At 27.0% G+C, this 25769-nt stretch overlaps 5 protein-coding genes across 7 annotated transcripts; 2 read left to right on the top strand and 3 right to left on the bottom strand.

The window, feature by feature from the left end:
• The first annotated feature begins 132 nt into the window (after positions 1–132).
• On the top strand, positions 133–2630 carry LOC132922738 (mediator of RNA polymerase II transcription subunit 29-like). Its single transcript, XM_060986408.1, has 2 exons — positions 133–775; positions 2339–2630. The coding sequence occupies exons 1-2, from the start codon at positions 370–372 to the stop codon at positions 2521–2523; spliced, it is 591 nt and encodes a 196-aa protein (XP_060842391.1). The 5' UTR covers positions 133–369; the 3' UTR covers positions 2524–2630.
• LOC132922737 (coatomer subunit delta) lies at positions 2521–4499 on the bottom strand. The gene is made up of 3 exons (XM_060986406.1): positions 4333–4499; positions 3934–4249; positions 2521–3856 (listed from the first exon to the last, which is right to left on the bottom strand). Exons 2-3 carry the CDS (start codon positions 4224–4226, stop codon positions 2647–2649), a joined length of 1503 nt encoding a protein of 500 aa, XP_060842389.1. The 5' UTR covers positions 4227–4249; positions 4333–4499; the 3' UTR covers positions 2521–2646.
• Positions 4500–7035: 2536 nt separating this feature from the next.
• LOC132921249 (glutamyl aminopeptidase-like) lies at positions 7036–19892 on the top strand. Of its 3 annotated transcripts, XM_060984168.1 has the most exons (16): positions 7036–7195; positions 7914–8105; positions 14576–15103; positions 15172–15433; positions 15510–15680; positions 15781–15878; positions 15950–16084; positions 16144–16305; positions 16367–16589; positions 16649–16773; positions 16836–17039; positions 18679–18898; positions 18977–19106; positions 19167–19280; positions 19369–19477; positions 19601–19892. In XM_060984168.1, the coding sequence occupies exons 2-16, from the start codon at positions 7938–7940 to the stop codon at positions 19742–19744; spliced, it is 2793 nt and encodes a 930-aa protein (XP_060840151.1). In that variant the 5' UTR covers positions 7036–7195; positions 7914–7937; the 3' UTR covers positions 19745–19892. The 3 variants fall into 3 exon arrangements, with proteins under 3 accessions (XP_060840151.1, XP_060840153.1, XP_060840152.1); XM_060984170.1 differs by lacking the exons at positions 7036–7195; positions 7914–8105 and adding an exon at positions 14113–14320; XM_060984169.1 differs by lacking the exons at positions 7036–7195; positions 7914–8105 and adding an exon at positions 14114–14381.
• An 872-nt stretch (positions 19893–20764) lies between these two features.
• Positions 20765–21207, bottom strand: LOC132919095 (phosphatidylinositol N-acetylglucosaminyltransferase subunit P). The gene is made up of 2 exons (XM_060980443.1): positions 20839–21207; positions 20765–20770 (listed from the first exon to the last, which is right to left on the bottom strand). Exons 1-2 carry the CDS (start codon positions 21205–21207, stop codon positions 20765–20767), a joined length of 375 nt encoding a protein of 124 aa, XP_060836426.1.
• Positions 21208–21302: 95 nt separating this feature from the next.
• On the bottom strand, positions 21303–23510 carry LOC132921251 (complex I assembly factor ACAD9, mitochondrial-like). The gene is made up of 2 exons (XM_060984171.1): positions 21404–23510; positions 21303–21326 (listed from the first exon to the last, which is right to left on the bottom strand). The coding sequence occupies exon 1, from the start codon at positions 23315–23317 to the stop codon at positions 21653–21655; it is 1665 nt and encodes a 554-aa protein (XP_060840154.1). The 5' UTR covers positions 23318–23510; the 3' UTR covers positions 21303–21326; positions 21404–21652.
• Positions 23511–25769: the final 2259 nt, after the last annotated feature.

The following is a 25769-nucleotide window of genomic DNA, read 5'->3' as shown; positions in this document are numbered from 1 at the left end:
CTATCATCCAGACTTAGCCGAGGTCGCCAACCTAGTCACGTCAGTGTGACACGTCCATAATACATATTGTAAACCGTGATAATATGACACGGTATCCGTAATCATAGGAGATAACGCCGTGCTAATAAAATTCCGAATTATCAATCGTTCATAAATTAATGAATTTCAAAATTCTAAATCGTTCCAAATTTTAGTCAATTGTATTTATTAGTTTAAAACTACTGATTGTTGCATTTCATAAATATTTATATTATCATGTCCTTTTTTTAAACTCGTAGTAAAAGTTATAAACGTTAAATCTGAAATTAGTAATATTTAATAAGTAAAACATATTCTCCAAATACTAAAATTCATTTTAATAGTAGAACAATGTCTATGCCCGTATTTCCGTCAAATACACCTCAAGTTCCTCAAGCTATGCAACAAGTACAACAGCAGCAACAGCAACAACAACAACAACAACAACAACAACAGCAGCAGCAGCAGCAACAACAACAACAGCAGCAGCAGCAGCAACAACAACAGCAGCAACAACAGGAAAAATTAGACAATATATCAAAAGTGAAAACTCAAGTGATTCAACTCAAAGAATCATTAAGTTGTGTACTACGAGCAGCTTCATATACTTTACAGCAAAATCATTACATAGACACAGGATTATTAAAAACTGTAGAAATACCCGGTCCCCGATTTGAGAAAACCATTGAGGAATTTTTTTCGATTTGTGATCAAATTGAATATAATCTTAAGACTGCCATTGAGTGTCAACAACAAGGTATACTACTAAATTATCTTAATAAAACAATTAAACTTGATAAATATAAAAAAAAATACTTTCTTTAGATTTCCTATAAATCTACTATTAGTTATATTTGGTGTAAATACCTGGCTACAATCATATACATAATATATTTTCTAAAACTGTAACATTTAAATCTTCAACATTTTCAAGTTCTATTACAACTTAATCATGTACTTAAAAGTGACCTATACCGACTATATCTACCTGAATTTAGTCACTTTGTTTATTTTACATTGATGCACATAAGTTTAGAATTATCCAAATTAGGTTTTAGAACCTTGACATTACTTATTATCACATAGAAAACAAATAATTTTGTTGAATAAAATAACTTGTACTTAAATAATAAACTCTATTAATATGATCATCTAAAATATTAACCTAAATAATTATTAAATATACATACTATGGTAGTACTAAGAAATAAATCAATGAAAATTTAATACCATATCAATTATCTTTTTTTGTTAGTAAATTATACCAATTCATACAAAATGTATGTGAATATCTACAACTAGAAAAAATTATTTTTACTTGTATATTATATTTCCTTATTTAATTTTGAAAATAAAAATTAACTTGTTAATTTTCCAGGATATTAACCATTTAAAAAAAATGTATATTGAATAATTCTATAACAAAATAAAAAATGTAGCGAAGTAGATACTGCTTTGCTCTACATAAGGTGTCGAATGAAACTCATAATTGAATAAATCACTATAAAGAATTTTGTTAAATTTGATATCAATCATAACCCATTGTATACAATGAAAAACAATTCTGAGTGAAGACTGTCTAAAATTGTATAACCATGGTTATAAAACAATTATTTTAATAATATTTGATTTATGTAAAAAATCCCATTTTCCCCAATTATAAAAAAATACTGGGAATTTGTAATTTTGAAAAATTTGAAAATTCAAATCACTCCACTCAAAATCTAATATTAAATACTTTAGTAAAATTGTATTAATATGTTTAATATTATGTAGCAATATTAAAATATTATACCCAATTGAAAAAAAAACATAATAATTTCAAACAAATTATTAGAAATCTTTCTTAATGGTCTCAGATATTAGAACAAAAAACTTAAATTATATTTCCAATATTTTTCTACTCAACCATTTTGATAATTAATAAATATTTTCTATTTTATGGTAATCTTTCAAACAACAACAAAACATTAAAAGTAATATTTATATATATATATATATAAATTATTTATTTTATACTATAAAATAAATAAATGATAAATTAATAACAATTTTACAAAAAAAATGTTTATCAATTTTATGTTAATTACAATATTGAGTGATTTTTAAGTTCACACCACTTTTCCTTTCCCCTATTTGAAAATTAATAACAATATTAAGTAATTTAATTTATTAATTTATATCTATAATACATTAGTCATTTAATACTTATCAGCTTACTTTAAAATTGTATATATTTATATGAAAATATAGTATTAGGTATAATTACTAATACAACAATGAAACTTGAAATAATATTTCAATTTATTTTAATGTTTAGGTCTAAGCAGTCAGCGCTATATACCACTGATGGTTTATCCTACAAGAACAGAACCATTACCAGCTCAGGAGTTAAGTTCACTCACGTACCCTCAATATTTAAGCACAGTTCGATCACAGATTTCTTATTTAAAAGAAATTCAAGAATTATTGTTGTCTGCAACTCAAAATAATTCTAATGAATAATAAAGAAAAAATGTATATTTAAACAGCATAATGTTATAATATTTATGTATAATATATTATATAAGAATTTTTAATAATAATAAAATAACTAATAAGTGTTCATAAAAGATATATTCTTAATATTTAAACTATTTCATAATTTCCTGTGAATAAAGATGTCTCAGATGTAAATTTAACAGGTGCGTTATCATCAATAAGTCTAATTTCCATTGGCTTAATTTTATTGTAAGATGATTTTGACATGAAATCAACCTTAATTGGGAAGAAATCTGAGGCAATGGATTTTGGTGCTTCGAATTCAATAGATCCTGTTGGGTTAGACGAATCAACTACAGCCACTGACCATATTAAAACATTCTTTTTAGGCTCATAACTATAAACTCCACTGCACTCTTGAATAACAGGAGCATTGCCAAATGGCAATGGTACTGTAACAGTAACATTATTCAATTCGAGGTCAGCATGTTCCAAATTATATTCAATATTTACATCACAACCCCCATAACCATTTTCACTAGGCCAGCAGTTAATTGAAAGCGGTATAGCTGATTCTTCTTGTGACTGAAGAGTCCATTTTAATAATCCTACTTCAGAGTCTAATGGAAATGGTTTTGTTGGATTTTTCAAACCTATTAGACGGTTAGTCTTGAAAAGTTCCTTATCGATATTAGGATGAGTTTGCAATGGAATATTTCCAGATTCAAAATTAAACTGTAAAACAATTTTTTGATAAATTTCATTTGAAATTCTTAATGATATCAATCCATGTAATTCAAAATTGCGGACACCTCCATCACGTCCAACAATGGCAATTATACGTTCTTCTTTTTTAATATGAATGTCTTTTTGAACAGTTGAAGAAGTTGATGTAATAGTTGATGACTTGTTGTTAGTAACAACTTTTTCACCTTCTGATTTCAATTGATCAACAAACAAATCAACATCTTTCGATTTAGCTCCTAATTTTAAAGCTTTATTGCTTGATGTGTATTTTGGTGTTTCTGGCTTGGATACTTTTATTTCATAAATTGAATCTGCAACTGGTGTCATTGACATATAAGAGCTTGATGATGTTGGCATACGAACACCTTTTTTGACAGCATCAATTCTTTGGCGTTGTAATTCTTTTGCTTTTTCACGCATTTTAACCTTAGCATCACGCTCTTGTGATTGACGTACTGCTTGATACATTTTTTCTTCGTGAGAATCCATTTCAACAAATGTTCTTACTTGCGCTAAATTAACACTCTCCCTATAACCAAGGGCAACAATTTCATCAAAAGCAAATATTAAATCAAATGACTTTTTTGATACTTCACTCTCATCGACTAACCTAGAACAAAGATTATTTATATAATTGTTAATATAAGTTTCAACACTTTTAAATATAGATAGTTTCCGATTACTTACTTGCAACAGTCCAAAACTACTTTTGAAAATAATCTTAATGTTTCCAAATCTTCTAATATGTTACTGGTCTTTGTAGTGATTAACAACATGTATAATTTTTCCAATGGTTGGTATACATATCGTACAGAATCTGTCTCAACGAACGTATGTTGTATATGACGTTTTTCAGTCGACATCAGCTTAGGAAACGCCGCCAATAAACCTTCAATCCGCGCTTTAGTCATCTCAACAAACTGTCGTGATACTATGGTTTTTCCCGTTTTTGTGCATACGGCTGAAGCCAACAGCACCATTTTGGCAGTGTATTTGCGCAAAACTAAATAAAAAATATACATATTAGATAGGTATTCTAAAAAAAAAAAAGTATTCATTCAGTAGGTCGAGCAAAGTATTTTGTACCTTAAACGTGAAATTCAATCAGTAATAAACTAATTATGTTCTTACGGGATAAATTAAAAAACCTTTGCCAATTGCAATTTACTTTATGAACTTAAAAAAAATATGTACACACTACAACAATTGTTAATGATCGAACATCTATCATCATGCCCAGTGGTACGAAAAACTGGGTATACTGATTCTACACATTCGCTAAAAAAACTGAATATCATGGACTAAAAAACAATTACTCGACGTGTATTCGATCCACTATGTTGGTCGGTGATTCGACAAAAGTGAGATAAACGATAATATCTACCGCGATAATGAACTCGGGCGAGTAACGACGAGGTTAATATGACGTCATGTGAACCAAACCCAGCGACTAACAAACCTACAGCAAACCTATACATTGTTAACATTTTTTCTCCAGGATTCGTACATTACGGCAATTTCTTATCACAATTTAAATTATCAATCTGACATGTGGCATGATATTCGGGTTACGGTTGGTTGTTAAACCAAACCCAACAAAATGTAAATAGAAAAATTGCGTAAACGCAGTATCAGCTTTAAGATGGGATGAATGCCCTGGAAGCCAAATTTTAAGCGAAAATAAATGAAATCGACCACCTCACTGCTCTTTACGACAGAAAACTAAAATGTTTTTTAAATTAAAATTTTTTTTTTTATGAAAATTTACGATTACAGTTAGAAAAATTAAAACAGAAATCATTCATATCAATATAAAAAAGGTGGGCAAGTGGATATCGCCCTGCTGTATAGTAGAGATGGAGAATAGGTCACCATAATGGATGTGTTAAATTTGAATGCAAATGAACAAAGATGATTTGTCAGTCTAGGACAATTAGTAGGATATATTATATTATATTATTACCTATATGGCTATATTTAATTGTAATATATCGTTATTTTACTAGACTTCGTAAAAAAATAAATTTCATACGCTCATAAAATTTTTTCTATATTGACGCTGGAGTTTTTTTTTTTACAGTTATTTGAAGAAAACGTTATGGAGAACCTTGTGTTGGTTTTTTTAACCTTAGATATTATAAATTACAAACATTTTATGAATTTTCAACTTCAAAATTCCTAACAAATTTTCGCGATTTTGACATATTTTGTAAACATTTGAACTTTTAATGCTTATAAACAAAAATTGTGACTAACGATTTTTGATTTTTTTTTTTTTACTACAATACGAATAACTTATAATACCTAAATCTTGTATTAAATTTTAAAGATTTTTTGGAAAACCAAACTTTTTTTTATCAACATTTCAAGAACAAAAATTTAGAAAAATCAAAATTTTCAATGGTTTATAAATAGTTTAAAAAATTTCTAAATATTTTGAAAATTTAATCGTAAATATATAACGCTAATATAAACATTTGGTGAAAATTTCAAGTATTTAAAATGATTCGTTTTTAAGTAACAGCAAAATCAAAAAATCGATTTTGTCGAAAAGTGGTTAGGAGTAAAAATTCATGTTTTTCCTTTATTTTTTCAGTGTTTTTCCTGACGTTTTAGAAAACTACTGGAAAATTTTTCCAGGTTATTTTTGACCCCACAAAATACCAACTAGATTCAATTTCCTTTTCAAAGAGGGGCTGAAGTCAAAAATCGAAGTATTATTACTACTCCAAAACAGGATGACAGACATAAAAATTAAAAAAAAAATCACATCATTGTAAAATCAATACATTTATATCACTCCGTTCAGAATCTAATATTATATTATATTATTATATTTTATATTTACACTTAACTTTTTTTTAATCGCTTGCGTGATGTGATAATTCTTTAGATGTGAAGCCGATATGCAAAAAAAATTGCACCTCTTATATATTTTATAAAAAAGAGTATTTCCTGTGCATTGACCGGATTAATATTTACGATTTTGAATAAATTATTAATGGTTAAAAATAATTGGAATTATTTTAAATTAAAACATGCTCATATTTATAAAAAAATTTAAATATTAAAAATCTATCCGGTCAATGCACAGGAAATACTTTTCTTTATAAAATATGTAATAGGTGCTGCCCTAAACTGAACCAGAGAGTCGTAATCGTGGAAATACGGAGTATCTTTGTTCCTATATTGTGTGCGGGATAGACAGAGAAAACGCTGGTGTAACGGCCCATTAAGTATGTTTAAAAATTCTATAAATTAAAATTTGAATAAATTCATTATTAAAAGGAAAACGAAATGTGTGCAATATGCTATGTGGATTTAACTACATCTTCAATAAAAATTATCAAATTATCGTTTTATTATAATAAAGTAATATCGATTTTATTGATTTATTAATTTTATAAATTGACTACATTATCAAACATATTATACTATTACTTTGAAAAAACTTATTTATATACTCCACAATTAATATCGGGTTTGCAGTGCAATAAATCCTAACTGCAGCATCGTATTTTATATTTATATGCATAAATATACCTATATAATACTTTTGAAATAATCCGAATGGTACATTATTAGTTATTACTGTGGAGTTGATGATAATAATTTTTAAATGATTTAAAAGTAATTATCTTGAAATATTATGTTACAATCGTTTGTATACAATATAATTGGAATTTTTAAATTTGACCATGACCAGCAAATAAGGTCAAATAATAAATTGATTGAAAATTAGTTTCACTTTCTTGAATTGTTGAATTACATCAATAAGTTAACTTATTGAGTCTCACTCTCTACATACGTTCTTAGTAGGTTGCTTATAAATTATAATTAATCACTTTAAAAACAGACTGTTAGATCATTTTTATTTTATCTTACGTATTACCTATCGTCTGCAACATTACACTCTCAACGTCTCAACACAGATTCGGAGATTTACAAAGTACGTTTTATTTTAAAATTTAATTATATTTGTAAATAGTTTATTTATTTTTCTCATACTTATTAAATTAAAGTTTGTTTATGATTTTGATCAAGTTAGATAATTAGATTATTAGTTATAGAATAATATTTATATTATATGTATCTAGTATTTGACACATACAACTATACAAGTACAGGTACCTATATATAAATTCATATTTATAAATCTATAATAATTTACTATAGCTGACGTAGATGCCATTTATAAATTCTGTTAACCTAATGTTTTTTAGTATGTACTAATAAATAATTAAACTATAGGTATACATTTGTCTTGCAGAAATATAATTTATAGGTATTAGGTTATAACTTGAATTTTGGGTAAGTAAGCACTTGCCACTTTGTAATCTTCAGTTATAAATGAAAGATAGATAGGGTTCATAATAGCGAATGAACATAATATCTATAGATAAATGAAAATATATGACATATTTGCTTATTTTGATTTAACCTGCGGAACTTTAATTTGTAAAATCATCACGTCATATTATACTCATATTAGGGTATTTGGTATAGTATAGCAAACACATATTTTTATGGCACTTATTGGTGGATGAAATTAAAATAAACACAATCTCGTATGGTTTAAGCTTTCCATTAAAATGCATGTTTACAGGCAGTTTTACATAATATATTATATAATTATATATTCATCATCTTGACAAACAATAATATAGATAGCTAATTTTATCGGATCAAATATGATACCGGTAATAAAATGGATGTTTCTACTTGTTTTGGCGGCCGTCCCCATTGTAACAATTGTAACAATTATGATCAATCAAACAATGGAATTGGAAAGGATTCCAGAAGACGAAAAACTTACGGAAATTACATCAGCCGGTTATTTGATGGCCCACTACAATTCGGTAAGTGTCTGGAATAATATATATTACAAAAAAAAAATACAAACAATAATTAAACATATTATGTGGACATGACAATTATAATTGCTAACATTTGTTGATTCGCAACGTTATAAATGAAGGCACCGAAAAAAGCTAGTCTATATCATTATATATTATATTATGGGAAATTATTTTTGTATTTTGTGAAACTACAATTTGTTGGCAAATTGAAACTTTTTCCATTTTTACCTGAGACCGGTTTTCGGATTGGCTATTGAGTGTCGACGAATCAAGCCTGAACCATGGAAATAGGAGAAGGAGTAGTTATTCAAATTGACGAATCGTTGTTCCAAGGAAAAATAAATTACTTTACAAGCGGTCTTTATAATGAATTTTGAACGGTGAAAATAAATACATTTCTAATATCACTGGAAAACGGGCGGTAGTCGTTTGCGGGCGAAGGTAATAATTTTGACCAAAAAAATAATAATAGTCCGTTTGCGCGAGTGGAATTATTTTTACTTATGCAAGGTAAAAACCTGGTGACAGATACGGATGATATCGTTGCTAATCATTATTAAAAAATATTAATCACTATTATTGAAAACAAGATTATGATATAAATATGATTTTGCTTAATTAATTGTGGGAGTATTTATTATAAGCATTTTCATACAAATCCAATAGATTACTTTTAAAATGTACTATTGTACTAATTATATTATATATAATTTTATTTATTATTTTTTAACTGCAGATTACTACTTACCTATGTAATAATATTACTAATATCTATACCAATATTTTTTTTTTTAAATAGGACTCATTATTTATTGTGTATATTTTATATGATTTTGTTTAATTGATTGTTGAGTGTATATTATAAGCATTTTCATACTTATTCGCCAAAACGGTATTTTTAGTTGAATAAACCCTCGTACAAACTGCATATATCTATTCACCTATTTAGACCATATTTTCGGTCGATTCACCCAAACAGTCTACGCTCGAAAAATAGAATAGACCTATGAAATACAAATTTAAAGAGTGTAATTACTAACGGACTAACTAGTAACCAATAAGGTATGTTTTCAAGGCCTTACTGGCCACAGCATCCAATCCCTAGCTACTATAATAGAGTCAATACTCAATAGACTACGATTTCCTCATACTGATGACCTTTTAGAAAGATTTTATTTTAGATATTTGTTGTAATTATGGGCGAAACTACGGCTCCGTATTAATGTATACATTTTCTAAGAACATATTATTTTTAATGTAATAAAATAAATTAGGTATGAATGCGAAAAAAATTTGAGAAATTAATTTTAGGTAATATTGTTATATTCTGTAGTAATAAATAGAATAGTTTAAATGTTTAAAATATATTTAGTATCTGTATTTCACATGTAAGATTTAAGTTAAATTAAAAGTGATATAGGTACAATTTTAGAGTTATAACATCAATAATTACTTATGTTATATATTTGCATTGTAATAAAAAACATCAGTTTTCCCAATCGCTCTCCACCCTTTCCTTTGGGTATGATAAATGCAAAATGACTCTCAGAGTGGACCAGTCTAATAAAAATGTCTAGTTCTGCCTATGGTTGTAATATAAAAGTATTAATATATACAATTTCGATAGTTTAAAAAATAAATACAAATAAATCCACTGGACATATTTTAGAAGAATGAAAATGTTGATTAATTATGCACCTACCTATAGGCTATAGGTTTCATTCATAAATCATGATGATTAATAGACATGAGACGTCTATTAATATTGTACCATACATGATATGCTACAACTATGCAAGTATTACAAGCTAACATCAGAAGAATTTGAAATTAATAAATAAAAAATCCATTGGTGCCTACCCACTAAATATAAGCTAAGGAAATAGGTAGTTACCTATACTAATGTGTTACCAAATAATATTAGAAATTGATTAATCAAAATATGGTATTTACTAATTCACTATATTAATCAATATTCAATAAACTCTACAAAAACATTTGAATATAAAAATACATGACTATATACTAGCAGTCTACTACTACTATGTACATAGTAGGTACCTACATGTGGGTGTTTTTGATGTTTGTCGTTAAATAAATGACAATATTTATATCTGCTTAGTATAAATATACACATATAATAGGTTTTCTTGTAGTTAAAAATAATGAGGTGGATAGAAATACCTAATATCTACATAAATTATATATATTAGAGGTTATAACTTTATAAGCACCAAGTATCTATATAGGCTATAACTTATAATAATATAATATTATCATATAAATAAAGACAAGTTAATGATAATAGTAAATATATGTGTACCTTTCATGACGTTTTGAATGACAGAAAAACATAATAATGAATGCCTATGCAATTTAGCTCTAAACATTCTATTCTGTTTGTTATTGACGAGCTATTAAACCATTCATGGTTGATGGTTTAACATAATTTTAATCCAGTCGTCATACGTATAACGTATTTTTTATACGACTTACGTATTTTTTATACGACTTACGAGTTACGGGTGACAATATATAATCAACAAACTAAAATACACTTAAAGACTTCAAGGTTTTAATAATATACATTTTGTGCAACCCTCAAATAGTTACATTTTTTTTTCGTTTTATTATATTGCAATTCAATCGTACATTAATTGTGACTACCTATTATAATATTCAGTTTTTCATGATGAGTTGTCATATGAATTACCTACATTTTACCATTGACTATATTATACTATACGTTATCTATCTATATCTTTATTTACCTAATATTGTACTATTAAATCATAAAGATAAAGTCACATAAAATATTTATAGTATTTATATTACTCATATAATATTATAACTATCTACTGTCTACTACCTAAGTTGATATTTAATACTATACAATACATTAATTGTAAGTTTGGAGTGAAAACACTGAAAATAGTAAAAACTACCAAATTAATAATATTAGATAAATAAGTCGTAAGTATTAGTTAGATATTAGTAAAATGACTAAACTGCGATCAAAGGCCAGACGTAGGCAATCAAATCCATAATACAATATAGTACAACGGTCAAAGACGATATAATGGACAGTCTGGCTGTGAGTAAAAAACCTTACTATAAGCTTAAAATATTTTACAAACCTTTTTTACTAATAAAACACAACATTTTTTCATATGTTTTAATGAATTATAACTATTTTATTTTATGTTTATTTTTAAAATGTTTTAAATTATAATTTTTTTTTACCAAATAGGTACCTATACTTATATCACTGAATATTTGCAAAATTAAAAATGGAATTATCTGATATTTATCTAGATAAATTATTAGTTATCTATTCCCAACACTGCATATAACATCTCAATAAGTAATACTAATACAGTATTAATAATAATATTTACTTACTCAGTACCATTGGCGTATAAAGGGTGGTAGACTAGTAGGGGTTTGCCCCTTTCCCCTTAAATGTATTGTTGGTACCTACAACCTACTGCATACGTTGCATACCTTGTGAACCCACGTGTCTCGAAATCAAAAATTGGATTTTGTGCTTTAGTTTAATTATAATATTCTAGTTTACATAATTTATTATTAAAATAAAGTTCATTTAATAGAATAAAAAAGATTATAAGCAAATATAATAAAATATAATACCTAATCTATTACTTTTATTCTATGATATTAAGTTCTATTTTCTATAGACTATAGCCTATAATTCTATATCACTGTACACTATGTTGCAATGTGCCATTGTACCAATATGTCAAAAGAAAATTTCGAATAAACAAAATTAAACTTATAAGTCATTTGTTTACTAATATAAATTTTAGTTTATAATTTTATATCAACTTAATTACATATTAGATAAAATCGTATAGTGTTATTGTTATAGTCGTTATACTGTTATAGACAGTTATAGTAAAGACAGTAAACACTAAACACAACAGCTGTCGTCACTCTTCACTCGTCAACTAGGTATATTACTTGTGCAGTAAGTTCCATTGGTTGTGATCATATTATAATACATACTCAATATAGGTACATGAATAGGCAGTAGCACATAGTTTTCTAAATTGAGAAATGGTAAGCACCTAATACTTATACATATATTGGTAAATTCTTACACTAGGTAGGTAGTTTTTATTTATTTATTTAGCACCGGTATCGATGACAATAACTCTTAATTATATCTTAAATCAGGCATGTATACAGGAGGATCAATCCCCCTCCCCAAATAATTTCGAGCAACGAGGAAGAAATTGTTTTATTATGTTGCGTACAATTTGTATTGCAATATTTTGTAAACCCCCCCCCCCCCCGTCCTGAACTTTTATTTTGTATACGTGCCTGGCTTAAATTATTATATAATATACTTGGTTTAAAAATAATCATTTATCTAATTTTGAGATGTTAAGGTAGATAATTATATATAGTTATTTAGTTCTGATAGAATACTGGAAATTCAAGTTTTCTGTCTCATAATATATCAGCTACTATTCAGTTATCACGTATTTCCTGAGTGTAGAAGTAGAACTGTAGACTGTTGTAGAGTACTGCAACTGGTAATAGTATTTTTATTTGGGAGGGGAGTTCCTCATAATGAAGTATTGGTGGGTTAGCTATATGTCATAACTCATAATATGTGGCCGCTTTTCTCGCTGTCGATGCAGATTTGAGATTTCTAATATTCTTGAGAAAGGGATGATCATTAATGTAATAATGTGTGTGTGTGGTTTTAAATTTTGTTGAAGTTTCTTGGATCAATTATAGCTGTCGCTAATTTGCCATATATGTATGTTGCTGGAGAATGGAGATTACACCGAGTGATCTTACGTGCTTTTTTGTCCGCTTTTTCGTTACCCAAAATTTGATTATGACTAGATAGTATTTATAGTAAGCAAGTTACCTATCCAAATCAATATAATGGAGTTATGGAGTACTCCGAGTACCTAGGTATCCGAAATTAAATAAATTATATAGTTTCTCTTGGATTTTACTGACCATCTCAATATAAGTTTTTATTAAGTAAAGGAAAGATTAAAATTAAAATAAAAGATGGTCATTAACTTTTTTTAAATATTAGTCTTATATTTGAGATTTCTTCATTATTACTTATTTATTTATTATTATTTATTAGAAGTCAATTCAATTAAATAAATGAAAAATATTCTGATAACTTATTTTCTATATATTTTTGTTGCTGTGAAAAAACTTATTATGATGAACCATATACATTGTACACAATTTTAAAGCTGTTTACTAAGGAAAGATATTTTATCAAAAATTAACTGAAAAATTTAAATATTTTATAATTATAAATAGCACAAAAACGCCAAAACATTTTGAAAAAGGTCTGTCGTTCGTGTGAGATATTGTTTCTATTATCTTTTATTTTACGATAAAGACTAGAGAGTAATTCATTCAATACTTACCGTTATGGCGTTATGTATAGTAAAACCACTGAATATCGAATAATATATTTATTCATTATAATAATAGGTATATTATGTAACAATATAAAATTATAATTGTAAATTGTCCTAGCATGGTACATTGGTAGTTGGTACCTACAAACCACAGAGTACCTAATTGAAATTACACTATGCTGTCTCACGCATAAAATATAATAAAGCGAAATTTGCAATGTACAGTTTCAATCGGGACATTTTGGTCTTTATTTGGGAAGTCGAGACAGAGCCCAATATCTGCGACAGTCTCGATATATCGGGACGGATTGGCAACCCTATCTATGCAACAGACTTCATACTTAATAATTAATATTATAATAATAAAATTGATAATAGGAATTAGGAAGTATAAACAACAGAACAATAGATAGGTCATAGACACGGACTAGGATATCTTAGTCCGTGGTCATAGAGTAATATGACATAGGTATTAGGTACTTTGGTCTTCAATTAATATTTGATAATTGATATGATATCAAAACTTGATATTTTTAAAGATGATTTGCTTCTGTGATAGTGTTTAAAGTGATTGTGTAGGTAACGCCCATTAGTTCTAAATATTTTATTTTTATTCTTTAATCTGTTTTTTAGTTGTTCGAGTAGGTACTTGTACCAAAATTCCATTAAGGTTATAGATTTAAATTAAATCAATTCAATTTTTCAGAATTGAAAAGTGCTATCTAGTGCTTAAGAGTTTAGATTTTGGAGTGTATACCTGCGTTGATTCTTGAAGTCTATAGACACTAGACAGTAAGGAATTGACATATTAGGTGTTTTTTATTTTCACTACATGATTCGTAAAGCCATAGCAGTAAGTTATGAATAAACTACCCAAATTTATTATTATTATTTTTTTTTAATATGTACAATTATAATTTTTATAATTATATAATATTATACACTTAAGTGTAAAATATGGGCAAAAAAAAATCATAACTTATACCTACTATACTAGTATAACCTTATTCAATTATACTAAAAGAATTTTATTAATTTATTGTTTAGAGTATAATGGCAGCTAAACCATGGGAATCTACACATCGTTTATCCCCATATGTTCGCCCTCAGCAGTACTCTATTAATTTGTTCCCAAATCTTGAACAAGGTTCATTTGTTGGTTCTGTTGATATTTCAATAGTATTGGACACTGCTCAAAGTTACATTAAACTACATTCAAAAGGATTGAATATCAAAGAAACAAAACTAAATTCCAGTTCTGTAACATCGTTTTTATATCCAGAACATGAATTTTTGGTTATAGTACCCAATGAAGAACTAAATGCTGGGGAATACAAATTACAACTATCTTTTGAAGGTAGTTTATTAAACAAAATAGTTGGATTTTATCGAAGTGTTTATACAGATTCAAAAAGCCTAGAACAACATTATATTGCTACTTCAAAGTTTGAACCGACTTATGCACGTTTAGCATTTCCATGCTTTGATGAGCCTCAGTTGAAATCAAAATTTAAAATAAGTTTAACTCGACCATCTGGTAATAACTACATAGCATTGTCCAATATGAACCAAGAGGTCAATAAAATAATTAATTGAGTTGAATTCAAACTTTGAACTGTTGAATAATAATAATAATGTTTTAGTCTGAAGAGGTCAATGTGCCTACAAATGGATTGACTACTGTTCATTTTGCAAACACTGTCCCAATGTCTACATATTTGGCTTGTTTCATTGTATGCGATTTTCAATCACTTGAACCTGTTAAAGCAGATCAAGGATTTCCATTAACAGTATATGCCAGGAATGGTCAGTCTGAAAATATGAAATATGCTCAACATGTAGGTCTCCAGGCAATTAATTTTTACGTCAATTATTTTGGAATTCAATACCCACTACCAAAACTAGGTATGTATTATAAAAATTTACATTGTTAAATTTTAAATATATTGTATATATAATGATAATTAATTTAAATGTTTAGATTTAATAGCTATCCCAGATTTTGTTTCTGGTGCCATGGAGCATTGGGGTCTTGTGACATTTCGTGAAACTAGTGTATTATATAAAGAAGGCGTAAGTTCTAGTAATAACCAAGAGCAAGTAGCTTTAACTGTTGCTCATGAATTAGCTCATATGTGGTTTGGAAATCTTGGTATGTAAATACATAATATACTTACAATGAATAAAAATATATACCCAAATTGTTAATAATATATATATATATATATATATATATACATACATTTTTTTAGCTACTATGAAGTGGTGGAATGACTTATGGCTTAATGAAGGATTCGCTTCTTATATGGAATTTAAAGCTTTACAAGTTGTCCACCCTGATTGGGATGTTGTATGTATTTTATATATTTTTTTATTTTTTTTAAAGCTATAATTTATTGTTATTATTAATTATTTTATTAGGACACATTGTTTCTTATCCATAGTCTTCAATCGGTACAACATCTAGACAATAAACTTAGTTCTCATGCTATAGTGCAAGATGTTTCTCATCCAGATCAAATAACCGAAATTTTTGATGTCATATCATATAATAAAGTAAGTTTATTCAGTCTCGATGAATTATATTTTTTCTATAATATTATTTAATTCCATAGGGTTCTTCTGTAATACGAATGTTAGAAGGAATGTTGGGTGAAGAAGTATTCAGAATTGGTGTAAGTGCTTATTTAAAACGTTTTGCATTTAACAATGCTGAAACTGATGATTTATGGGCAGAATTACAAACAGCTACTCAAAATACAGTTGAAGTTAAAAAGGTGAAAAATAATTATTTAATTTATAAACCTAGTTTTAAATATTTTACTTAAATTAAAACAGGTTATGGATACATGGACACGACAAGCAGGGTTTCCAGTAGTATCGGCAATAAGAAATGGGACTAAACTTACCTTAAAGCAACAAAGATTTTTATCCAACCCAAATGTTGATTCTTCTACCAACTCATCTCTATATAATTACAAATGGGAAATACCTATCACTTATACCACTTCTAACAATAACACCGTGCATAAGTTTTGGTTAACCAAAGATGTGGATTCAAGTGAGTGTACAGGTTTGTTGAACAATAAATTAATATTAATTAAAATGGTTGTTTTAAAGTTACAATAGACATTCCCGATGCTGAATGGATAAAACTAAATTATAGACAAGTTGGATATTACGTTATAAACTATTCGGAAAATGATTGGAATTTACTTAACAAGTTATTAGAAAAAAATGTTGATGTAAGTGTTTGGATAATATTTTTAATCATTATATATTCATATAAAAAATTTGAAATTTAAAGGCATTAAATGCTGCTGACCGTTCAAACCTTATTCACGATGCCTTTAGTTTAGCTAATGCTAATTACTTACCATATGGGATAGCGTTAAACATGACAAAATATCTATCTTCGGAACATCATTTTGTTCCTTGGGATGTAGCTGCTACAAACTTAAATAAATTAAGGAATAATTTATATCAACGCCCGGCACAAAAAAATCTTGAAGTAAGAGTATTGAAAAATTAATATTTAACATGGTATTGTGATATTATATATTAATATATATAAGTTATATCAAACTAAATTAATGAAATCAACAACACCATTACAAAATACATAATACAGTTAGCTCCGCTTAATGTGATCATTGGTTTATAAAATCAACTGTTTATTGGAATCAAAATTGAAAATCCCAAACTAGATCTTATGTTACTAATGTTAAATTAACCTTTTATTAGAATCACCAAGTACCGGATAATTGAATCATTTTTAACAAGGGCGGATACAGTGGTCCTAAAAGGGGGGGGGCAATTTGTTTTCAATTAAAAAAAGGTCATTATCTATTTCAAAAAAAACTTTATTGGAATATATGATACTTTTTTGTGAAGAGGGGGGGGACAATAGCCTGTATTTCTCCCCCTCTTGTATCCGCCCTTGATTTTTAAGAACATTCCTATCGTTTTAATGGTTTTTCAAATTTTCACTAAAAAGAAAAAAAGAATTGTTTTGAAAAAGTTAAAAGGAGCTATTAAAATTATGTCGAAAACAATACTTTTCAGTTGTTCCAAAAGTTATAGGTACAGTGTACAATATGTACATACATTTTTATTTATTTAATTTTAAATAATTAAAAATCATGTATATAACTGAATATGGATTTTAATTTCAGGCTAATATTAAAATGAAATTAGTAGATTCTCAAGTACAATCAAACATAGATAGTGTCTTTACTTTATTCTAATTTAATTTTAAACATACATATAAGTATAAACTCATCAATAAAAAAAAAATGTTTTATGGAATCAACCGATTAATAGAATCAAAATGGTTTTAACCAATGTGATCACATTAAGCAGAACTCTTTATATTAGTAATTTGGATAACATTTTTAAGGAATCGACTAATTCTGATTTCATGTATCAGGCATATATTATTTCTGCTAAAAACATAATTTTAGAAATATAATATTCAACCATGTTACAGTTTTGTACATGTTTTTCACAGATTTAAAATTATTAATTTATACATCCAATATTATATAGCCTATAAGTATATTAATTCAAGATTATTAATTTTTAAACACTAACTTATAAACTAAATTAAGTTTAAATTGCCAAATGAAAAGACTTAATACATTTTTTTTTTAATAGTTAAATCATTTTTAAATTGTACTGTCATAATTTTTTATACGTGTTGATTGTCTTGATAAAATTCATTTTTTTAAATTTCAAATTATTTTATAGTTAAAAATTCTTAAGATAATACCAATACTGTTACACTAGTAAATTTATTGTTATATTAAAGTTTTTACAAACAATTACGTTTTAGAAATACAATCGAGTCACGATAACTCGAATTTTTTTTTATTCCCTTAGAAATATAAATTAATTTAAATCGAGTTAGATATCTCAAAACAAATTTTTATCTCTATTCAACTTTGAGTTATCGTGACTCAACTGTATTAATTTTATTTTGATATTTTTAAGTTATACCACAAAACTACTCAAACCTTTCTATTATTATAAGTTAATAACAATCATAAAAATAATCATCATATTTTAATATTTAATTATTGTACTCAATAGTAGATTTCATGAATTTAGCACTTTCAGTAATTTGTTATAACATTTATTGTTTATTTAAGAAATATGTACACAATTTATTGGGAAATATAAAAGAAGATTATTGGAATAATTCAAATAATAGAAACTTTTTACAACGTAAACTTCGAGGAGTTATTCTCAATTTAGGATGTTTATATGGTTTACAAAGCTATCAAACAACAGTATATGAATTATTCAAACGTTTCTTGGATGATAAAGTCCAACCAAATCCAGATATTAGATATACAGTTTATTACTATGGTTAGTAGAATTTTAAATATATTATTAAAATAAATAATTCATTACTATTTAAAATATTAATACAACTTATTTATTTAGGAATATCTCAAGGTAATGCTAGTGATTGGGATAGACTATGGGACTTATTCTTATGTGAACAAGAACCTCAGGAAAAAATTAAACTTATGGTAGCATTGACTGCCTCAAAAGAAACATCAATATTAACTAGGTAAATATGATATATTTAATTTAATTTGTACAGAATACAACATATTATATTGTTTTCTAGACTATTGCAACATGCGAAGAATGAGAGTTACGTTCGTTCCCAAGATTATTTTATAATCATATCACAGATAAGCCGCAATCCTGTTGGAACTCAATTGGTATGGGACTTTTTAAGGTATTTATTTAAATATATTATAATTAAATATTACAAGAATAATACAATAAAATTTAAAACGTAATCGAATGTAAACTTGTTATTTCAGGGATGAATGGCAGTACTTAGTTGATCGTTTTTCTCTAAATGATCGGGCATTTGGTAGACTCATTCCTTCAGTGTGTTCTAATTTCAATACATATGAACGCCTTGAAGAAGTAAATATTATTTGTTTTAAATCAGAATTTAACTTATGATTAATGTAGTTTTATTTAAATTACCAATAGAGGGGTTTTTTTTTTATCTTACTTAATATTTATATAAATCTATTTTATTTTTAGATGAAAGGATTTTTTGATAAACATCCAGAAGCTGGAGCTGGAAAAGCTGGTCGAAAAACTGCTCTAGAAGTCGTATCAAACAATATTAAATGGTTAGAAAATCACGAAGCTGCTATTAGTAATTGGTTGATTAATTCCATTTAATTTTTAAAAATTGATTGATTAGATTGTCAATATTTAAAATATCAAAAGATATATAATTTTGCAGGGTCTTATTAATTGTTGTTACATGTTAACCTTTATATTATTCCCATGGCTAAATAACTAAAATAAAAGGTTGGTAAGCCATGAATGTTCCTATTTTTTAATCACTGTGTATATTTTAACAAAACAATTCTTTATATAAATTTTAACTTAAAAGTTACTCAGTATGTTGCTATTATCAAAAATAAAGTTATTTACTTTTAATTATATGAAATAATTATAAACGTTTTGTATATTCAAAATAGTATATTTCATTTTTTGATAAAATTAAATTTTATTTTTTTATTTTATAAAGATATGTTCATTAGTAAAATTAAATAATAGATAGGCTTTGAATTTTTAAAAAAATTAAGTGATTTGGAGTTAAGGTAATTGGATAATTTCCTCCACGTATTTTTGGGGTTGAATAGGATATTTTATTATCAGTAATGCATTCTTCTATTGAAGAAGTTTTTATTTTTTGTATTTTTTTAATATATTTTATTTAATACAAGGATTAGAACAGGGGTCTTCATCCTTTTTATGCAGTGAGCTACATATTATTTTTTTTAAATCTTGTGGGCCGTATTTGTATTTAAAACATGTATTTTAATCAAAAATTTTATTTTATTATTAAATTTTAAATTACTAACTATTATTATTATTATTAAAACATATTTAGATAAACATTTTTTTTTTAATTATAAATTATTTATATTTATAATTGATCGCGGGCCGCAGGTTGAAGACCCCTGGATTAGAGGTAATATTAGTGAATGAAACAGATTTAAAATAAACTTTATCACTTTTTACAAAATGTGGAGTTTTTACATCTAAATATCTTGTTATATTTTAAGTTAAACTCAATAGGTTAGCACTAGATTTTTATCTTAGTCAAATACAAAATAATTTAACACATATTTACTGATACATTTTAAATGTTTATTAGAACAATCAAAGAATTGTATGGCTTAGCATTCATTAAAACTTAAATATGTAAAAATAATAATAATCTAATTTATATTTTTAGAATCTAAATATAATGTTTTACAAACTTCTGAAAGATCAAGGTCAGAAACTGTTGGTATACCTCCAGGGCGGACTTCATTAATTGTTTCTCGAGCATAAGAATCTGTTAATATACGGGGATCATTCATAGGTGGAACAAGCAGCATATTAATAGCTGGGTATAAAAGAGTAATAACCACAATAACAAAACATACCCATACAGGTATGGTTATTGCCCAGTATTTTTGTGGTAGGTATGTTAGCCCAATAAATTCCAACCAATGACTTGGTATAAATGCCCATGCTAAATAAACAACAAATGCGGTCTTAGAAGCTAAGTATAAGGCAAACCCATAATTAGCTCGACTTTCAGTTGGCGATGGAGTATTTTGACGAGGAGTTTCAGAAGTGATCATAGTCAACTGATGAAGATTTAAGGTCAAATTTTTGTACTACTTCAGATAAAAGTTTAAGTATATCTAATAAACCGTTAGAACTTGCACGCAAAGAATTAAGTTCTGTAGATTCAAGTTTTCTGAAAAAAGAAAATGTTTATTACTACCTATAAGTTTATAATGTAATAAATATAAACTGTTAAATTTTAATACTTACACACTTACAAATTTATCTGCAAAATCACAAATTCTTTTAACAGAATTATTTGGCTCTTTTTCTACTCTAATAGCATGATAGATAGCTCTAGCTTGATGAGGAGTTCCAGCATCAAATTTAAGAGTTCTGAGATATTATTATTTAGGAAAAATGTATTTTTATTAGATAATTAGATAGTAACATTAACATATAATACAATCAGTTAAATTTTAAACAAACATAATTATATCGGATTTGATAACAAATTAATTAAAAAATATTTCTTTTTAAAGGATGTTCAAAGAAATAATTTTTCTCAACAAAACAATTTTGGCCAATAATTTTATAATGTGGATCCACAACATTGTGTGGAGCATTTAGTATTTCGTTTACTCTTTGACCGCACTGTTCACGGATACTGTTGCAAAATACATTGGCAAAAATTAATTCTGTAGGATATGGCTGTGTATTTGAATTAGAAAGTTTTTGAGATACTCTATGTAACACAGCTGCTAAAGCAAACAAATCCATAGCAATACTGTTAGTCCTTTCAAGTATCATTTGGTAATAGCAAGTGTCTGGGCCAAGGTTGACAAACATATTCTGAACACCGAATTGAAATCTACTTAAGCAATACTCGAGGTCTACTGCCTGTTTCTTCAGTGACGGATGCAAGTGCTTCTCAATATAATGATTCAATTTTGGTTTATCTTTCAATGAACGTTGGATTTTCATAATATGAGTTAATGTATACTTAGGGAACATAAGTGGATTTCTTAATTGTTTCACATCTTCTGCCATAAATTGTCCAGCAAACTGAATGCCAAGAAGTGAACCAACAACTGGTAATAAATTTGATCTACCTTCAAATAATAACGAGTTTTCAATATATTTAAATGACTTCTTAGATAGACCCAAGTCATTTAACAATTTTAAGCAACTACGTGTTGTTTCGTTTACAAACAAACGAGCGAGAATCAGCTCATAGTCACTTTTAGGGTTATAAGTATCTAATATTAAACTAGTAAATTCCAAAACACAGTCCATAGTGTACAAATGACTATTAAGCTTTCCTAGTTTGATCAAACTGGATCGATCATGGGTATGGAAATGTTTAGAAGCCTTTTGAACAATACTTTTTACCTCACCCAATGTAGCAGAAGAAGATTCCAATAAATCACCATTGAATAACATTGTATAACAGTTAAGGCCTTCATTTTCAGATCCTAATATACAATCAGCTTCAACATTATTGAATGTCACATTGAAGTAATTTCCTTCAGCAGTAATTTTAATGCCACTATTTTGTGACTTTTTAACCAAAAAAGCAGTAAAAAAATTGTGTTCACTCTCTGGACGATTGCATTCATCCATGGTTTTAGCAAGTACTAAAAACATATCGGCTCGTTCACCGTTCACTACCCATTGTTTTGAGCCATTTATTACCCATTTTCCATTTTTTTGGGAGGCTTTAGTTTCATTGTTTTGAATATCATATCCATGTTTGCTTTCATAAGTACAGAATGATGCAATACTTTCACCAGAAGCCAGTTGAGGTAAAAATGTTCTCTTTTGTTCATCTGTTCCGACCGTATTAATGCATTTCACAACATTACCATGAGCAATATATTCTCTAAAGTCAGCGAAATTAATTCGCTTATAAGCTTCCGAAACTGAAGCCGACGACAGTTCTAAACCTCCAAATTCTTTGGGCACACAGATACTGAAGAGTTTATCCAATTTTGGTAAGTTGACTTCTTTAGTATTTCTTGCAAACACTGCTTTTACAAAATTTCCTACATATAAACTTTTCGCAAAAGAAGGAAGTTTTTGATCAACATCATCTCTATAAGGATGGGACTTGTTAGAAACAGCAGCGGCAGCTTGGGAATAATTGCGACACAGAGAACTAATCTTAAATCTATATAATGACATGATAAATATATTTATTATATAATTTAATGTAACTTATATTACTGAATTAAGGATACACGGTGTGTAGTTTTTCTTCAAATAGTTCAACCGGAGTTCCAGAAGACATCGCAACTTAGACACAATTGTAAATAAACTGAAATTCTGAACACTAAATGTCTAAAATCATATCATTTTCATTTTTATTTTGTTAGGTTAGAAGTATGTTCAACCGGCAAAAAATAATATATAACATTATCGAATGTGGTCATGTTTATAGATAATATTATCTATAACCGCGATAATAATTGGTCAAAAAGTCTGATTTAAAAAAAGTTCGTACTCATTTTTTTACCATTGTACAACATTTTCAAAAATACAAATCATTCAATTCGAAAAATTAGAATGTTTTATACTTAATTTACTTTTAGGTTTTTACATTTGATAATCATCATTCATCATTCATTATAGTATTTTATCCACATACCTTTTTTTTTGTTTAGAACCATTACACAAGGGACAAGGGTGAACTGTTTTCACAAGAATCACGGTTATACATTATCTAGATATCGTTTATTAAATTAAATAGGTATGTATTAATAAAAAAAAGGTAGGTAAGTGGTTGCCGCGCTGCTGTAGGTACATTGGGTATCGAACGAATCACTGTTATAGGTGTATTAAAATCGAATTCAATAATGATACCGTTGTATATATATACCCGAAGTACGAAAAACGATACTTAGCAAAAAAGATATTATATATTTATAGTGAGTCATTAGTATTTGTCTAATAGCAATACTGTGGGTTGAACTATTTTTCCCAAAAACCAATTGCATATATCGGACATAATATAATAATGTAGTTATTACTACCCAAGTATTGAAACGATGTTATATCATATAGGCAGGGCCGTATTTAAGATTTTGGCGCTCGTGGGCAACAAAATTTTAGCGTCCCCCCCACTTTGCTTATAATTAAATTTAAAACTATAACTTATAGTTGGTGAGTAATACTACTAATACTAATTATAGGGATTTGTGATATCTGGATTTAGTATTTAGATAAATAAAATTAAAAAAAAAAAAAAAACTAGCAAATGCAGTGGCCTGGTAAATATTATTAATATATTAAAAAAAGGTAAAAAATAACAGAATTTAGGTACTACACTAATAAAATATAAAATAAACATAAAATACTTTTCAAATCATTTTCATATTTGATTTTTTTTCAAAAAATCAAATATTTTTGGTAGTTTTGAAATATTATTTTCAATTTGCAATTTTCTTTTTTTGTTTGCAGCTCCGCTAAGTTTTTTTTTTTTTTTTGATTCATTATATATAAATTATAAATATATTAAGTATAACTATATAAGTAGGTATAATATATTTTAATATGAATCTTATAAATGAAACTTTAACATAGTAAATCAATTTTACAGTGGACTTCACAAAACAGCACTACAGAAGATAGAACACAACACAGTACAATTTTGACGATAGTCGATATAAAAATATATAAAAATTATATATATTTTATATATAAAAATTTTGGCGCCTCTTGACATATTCCAGGGAGGGCTATTGCCCCTCCGAACCACCCCTTAAATACGGCCCTGCATATAGGTATCTAATATTAATATTGCTGATATTAACTCATAAGTTATAAATTATAATATATACATCCATACCTATATTTAAATTGTAGTTATTGTAATCCAATAAATCGGTTCGTATGAACTGGTGTTATTATGTTTTTAGTTAAACAGAGTGTCCCGTGAGGATTTACCCATTGCAATATCTACTGAAATAATAGAGATATCATAATTTTGATTTTTTATTAAGTTTCACAGGGACAAGAACTTCAAATATATCATGTTTTAATTTTAATTTATTTACATATTTTAATTTTAATTTCATTAATCTGATTTTTAATATTTTTTTTTATTTCGAAATAAACTACGAATTATTTAATACGATAGTGGTATCAATGTATCAAACATGTGGCTCGCGTGCACGTACCTACCTACGGCCGCCGAACGCTTTCAGTGTAATTCACAATTTTATCGAAACTAGAAAAAATATTAAAAATCAGGAGATTATAATGAAATTAAAATGTTGAAAAGTCAATATTTTCAGAAAAATGAACTCTATAAAATGGCTATCTTCAATTTTTTTGAAAATAATTAAATAAAAAAATATATTTTTCAACTTGTTTACCAAAACATTAAAATAAATTAAAACGTGAAGTATTTGTAGTTTTTATCCCTGTGAAACTTATTAAAAAAAAAAAATCATAATATCTCCATTATTTTTGCAGATAATGCAATGAGTAAATCCTCATGGACACCCTGTATGTATTAATTATTATATAAATAATATATTTTAATAGGTAGGTAGTTAAAAATTAAAATTGATATGACTAACTGTTTATTATTAAAAACATGGTTTTAAAACTATATTAGGTACCTATTTTTATA

The sequence above is a fragment of the Rhopalosiphum padi genome, chromosome 2 (assembly GCF_020882245.1).
Source record: "Rhopalosiphum padi isolate XX-2018 chromosome 2, ASM2088224v1, whole genome shotgun sequence".
NCBI classification, from domain to species: domain Eukaryota; kingdom Metazoa; phylum Arthropoda; class Insecta; order Hemiptera; family Aphididae; genus Rhopalosiphum; species Rhopalosiphum padi.
The sequence above is the reverse complement of the archived record's forward strand: the minus strand, read 5'-3'. Positions and strand labels throughout refer to the sequence as shown.

Bases quoted from the DNA above. Each gene is read 5' to 3' on its own strand.
- LOC132919095 (XM_060980443.1), bottom strand. From the start codon at position 21,207: ATGATCACTTCTGAAACTCCTCGTCAAAATACTCCATCGCCAACTGAA.
- LOC132922737 (XM_060986406.1), bottom strand. From the start codon at position 4,226: ATGGTGCTGTTGGCTTCAGCCGTATGCACAAAAACGGGAAAAACCATA. The intron at 3,857-3,933 runs GTAAGTAATCGG...TCTTTGTTCTAG, and splicing joins GTAGTTTTGGACTGTTGCAA to GTTAGTCGATGAGAGTGAAG.
- LOC132922738 (XM_060986408.1), top strand. From the start codon at position 370: ATGTCTATGCCCGTATTTCCGTCAAATACACCTCAAGTTCCTCAAGCT. The intron at 776-2,338 runs GTATACTACTAA...TTTAATGTTTAG, and splicing joins CATTGAGTGTCAACAACAAG to GTCTAAGCAGTCAGCGCTAT.
- LOC132921251 (XM_060984171.1), bottom strand. From the start codon at position 23,317: ATGTCATTATATAGATTTAAGATTAGTTCTCTGTGTCGCAATTATTCC.
- LOC132921249 (XM_060984168.1), top strand. From the start codon at position 7,938: ATGATACCGGTAATAAAATGGATGTTTCTACTTGTTTTGGCGGCCGTC. The intron at 16,774-16,835 runs GTAAGTGTTTGG...TGAAATTTAAAG, and splicing joins TATTAGAAAAAAATGTTGAT to GCATTAAATGCTGCTGACCG. The intron at 17,040-18,678 runs GTAAGAGTATTG...TGTTTATTTAAG, and splicing joins CGGCACAAAAAAATCTTGAA to AAATATGTACACAATTTATT.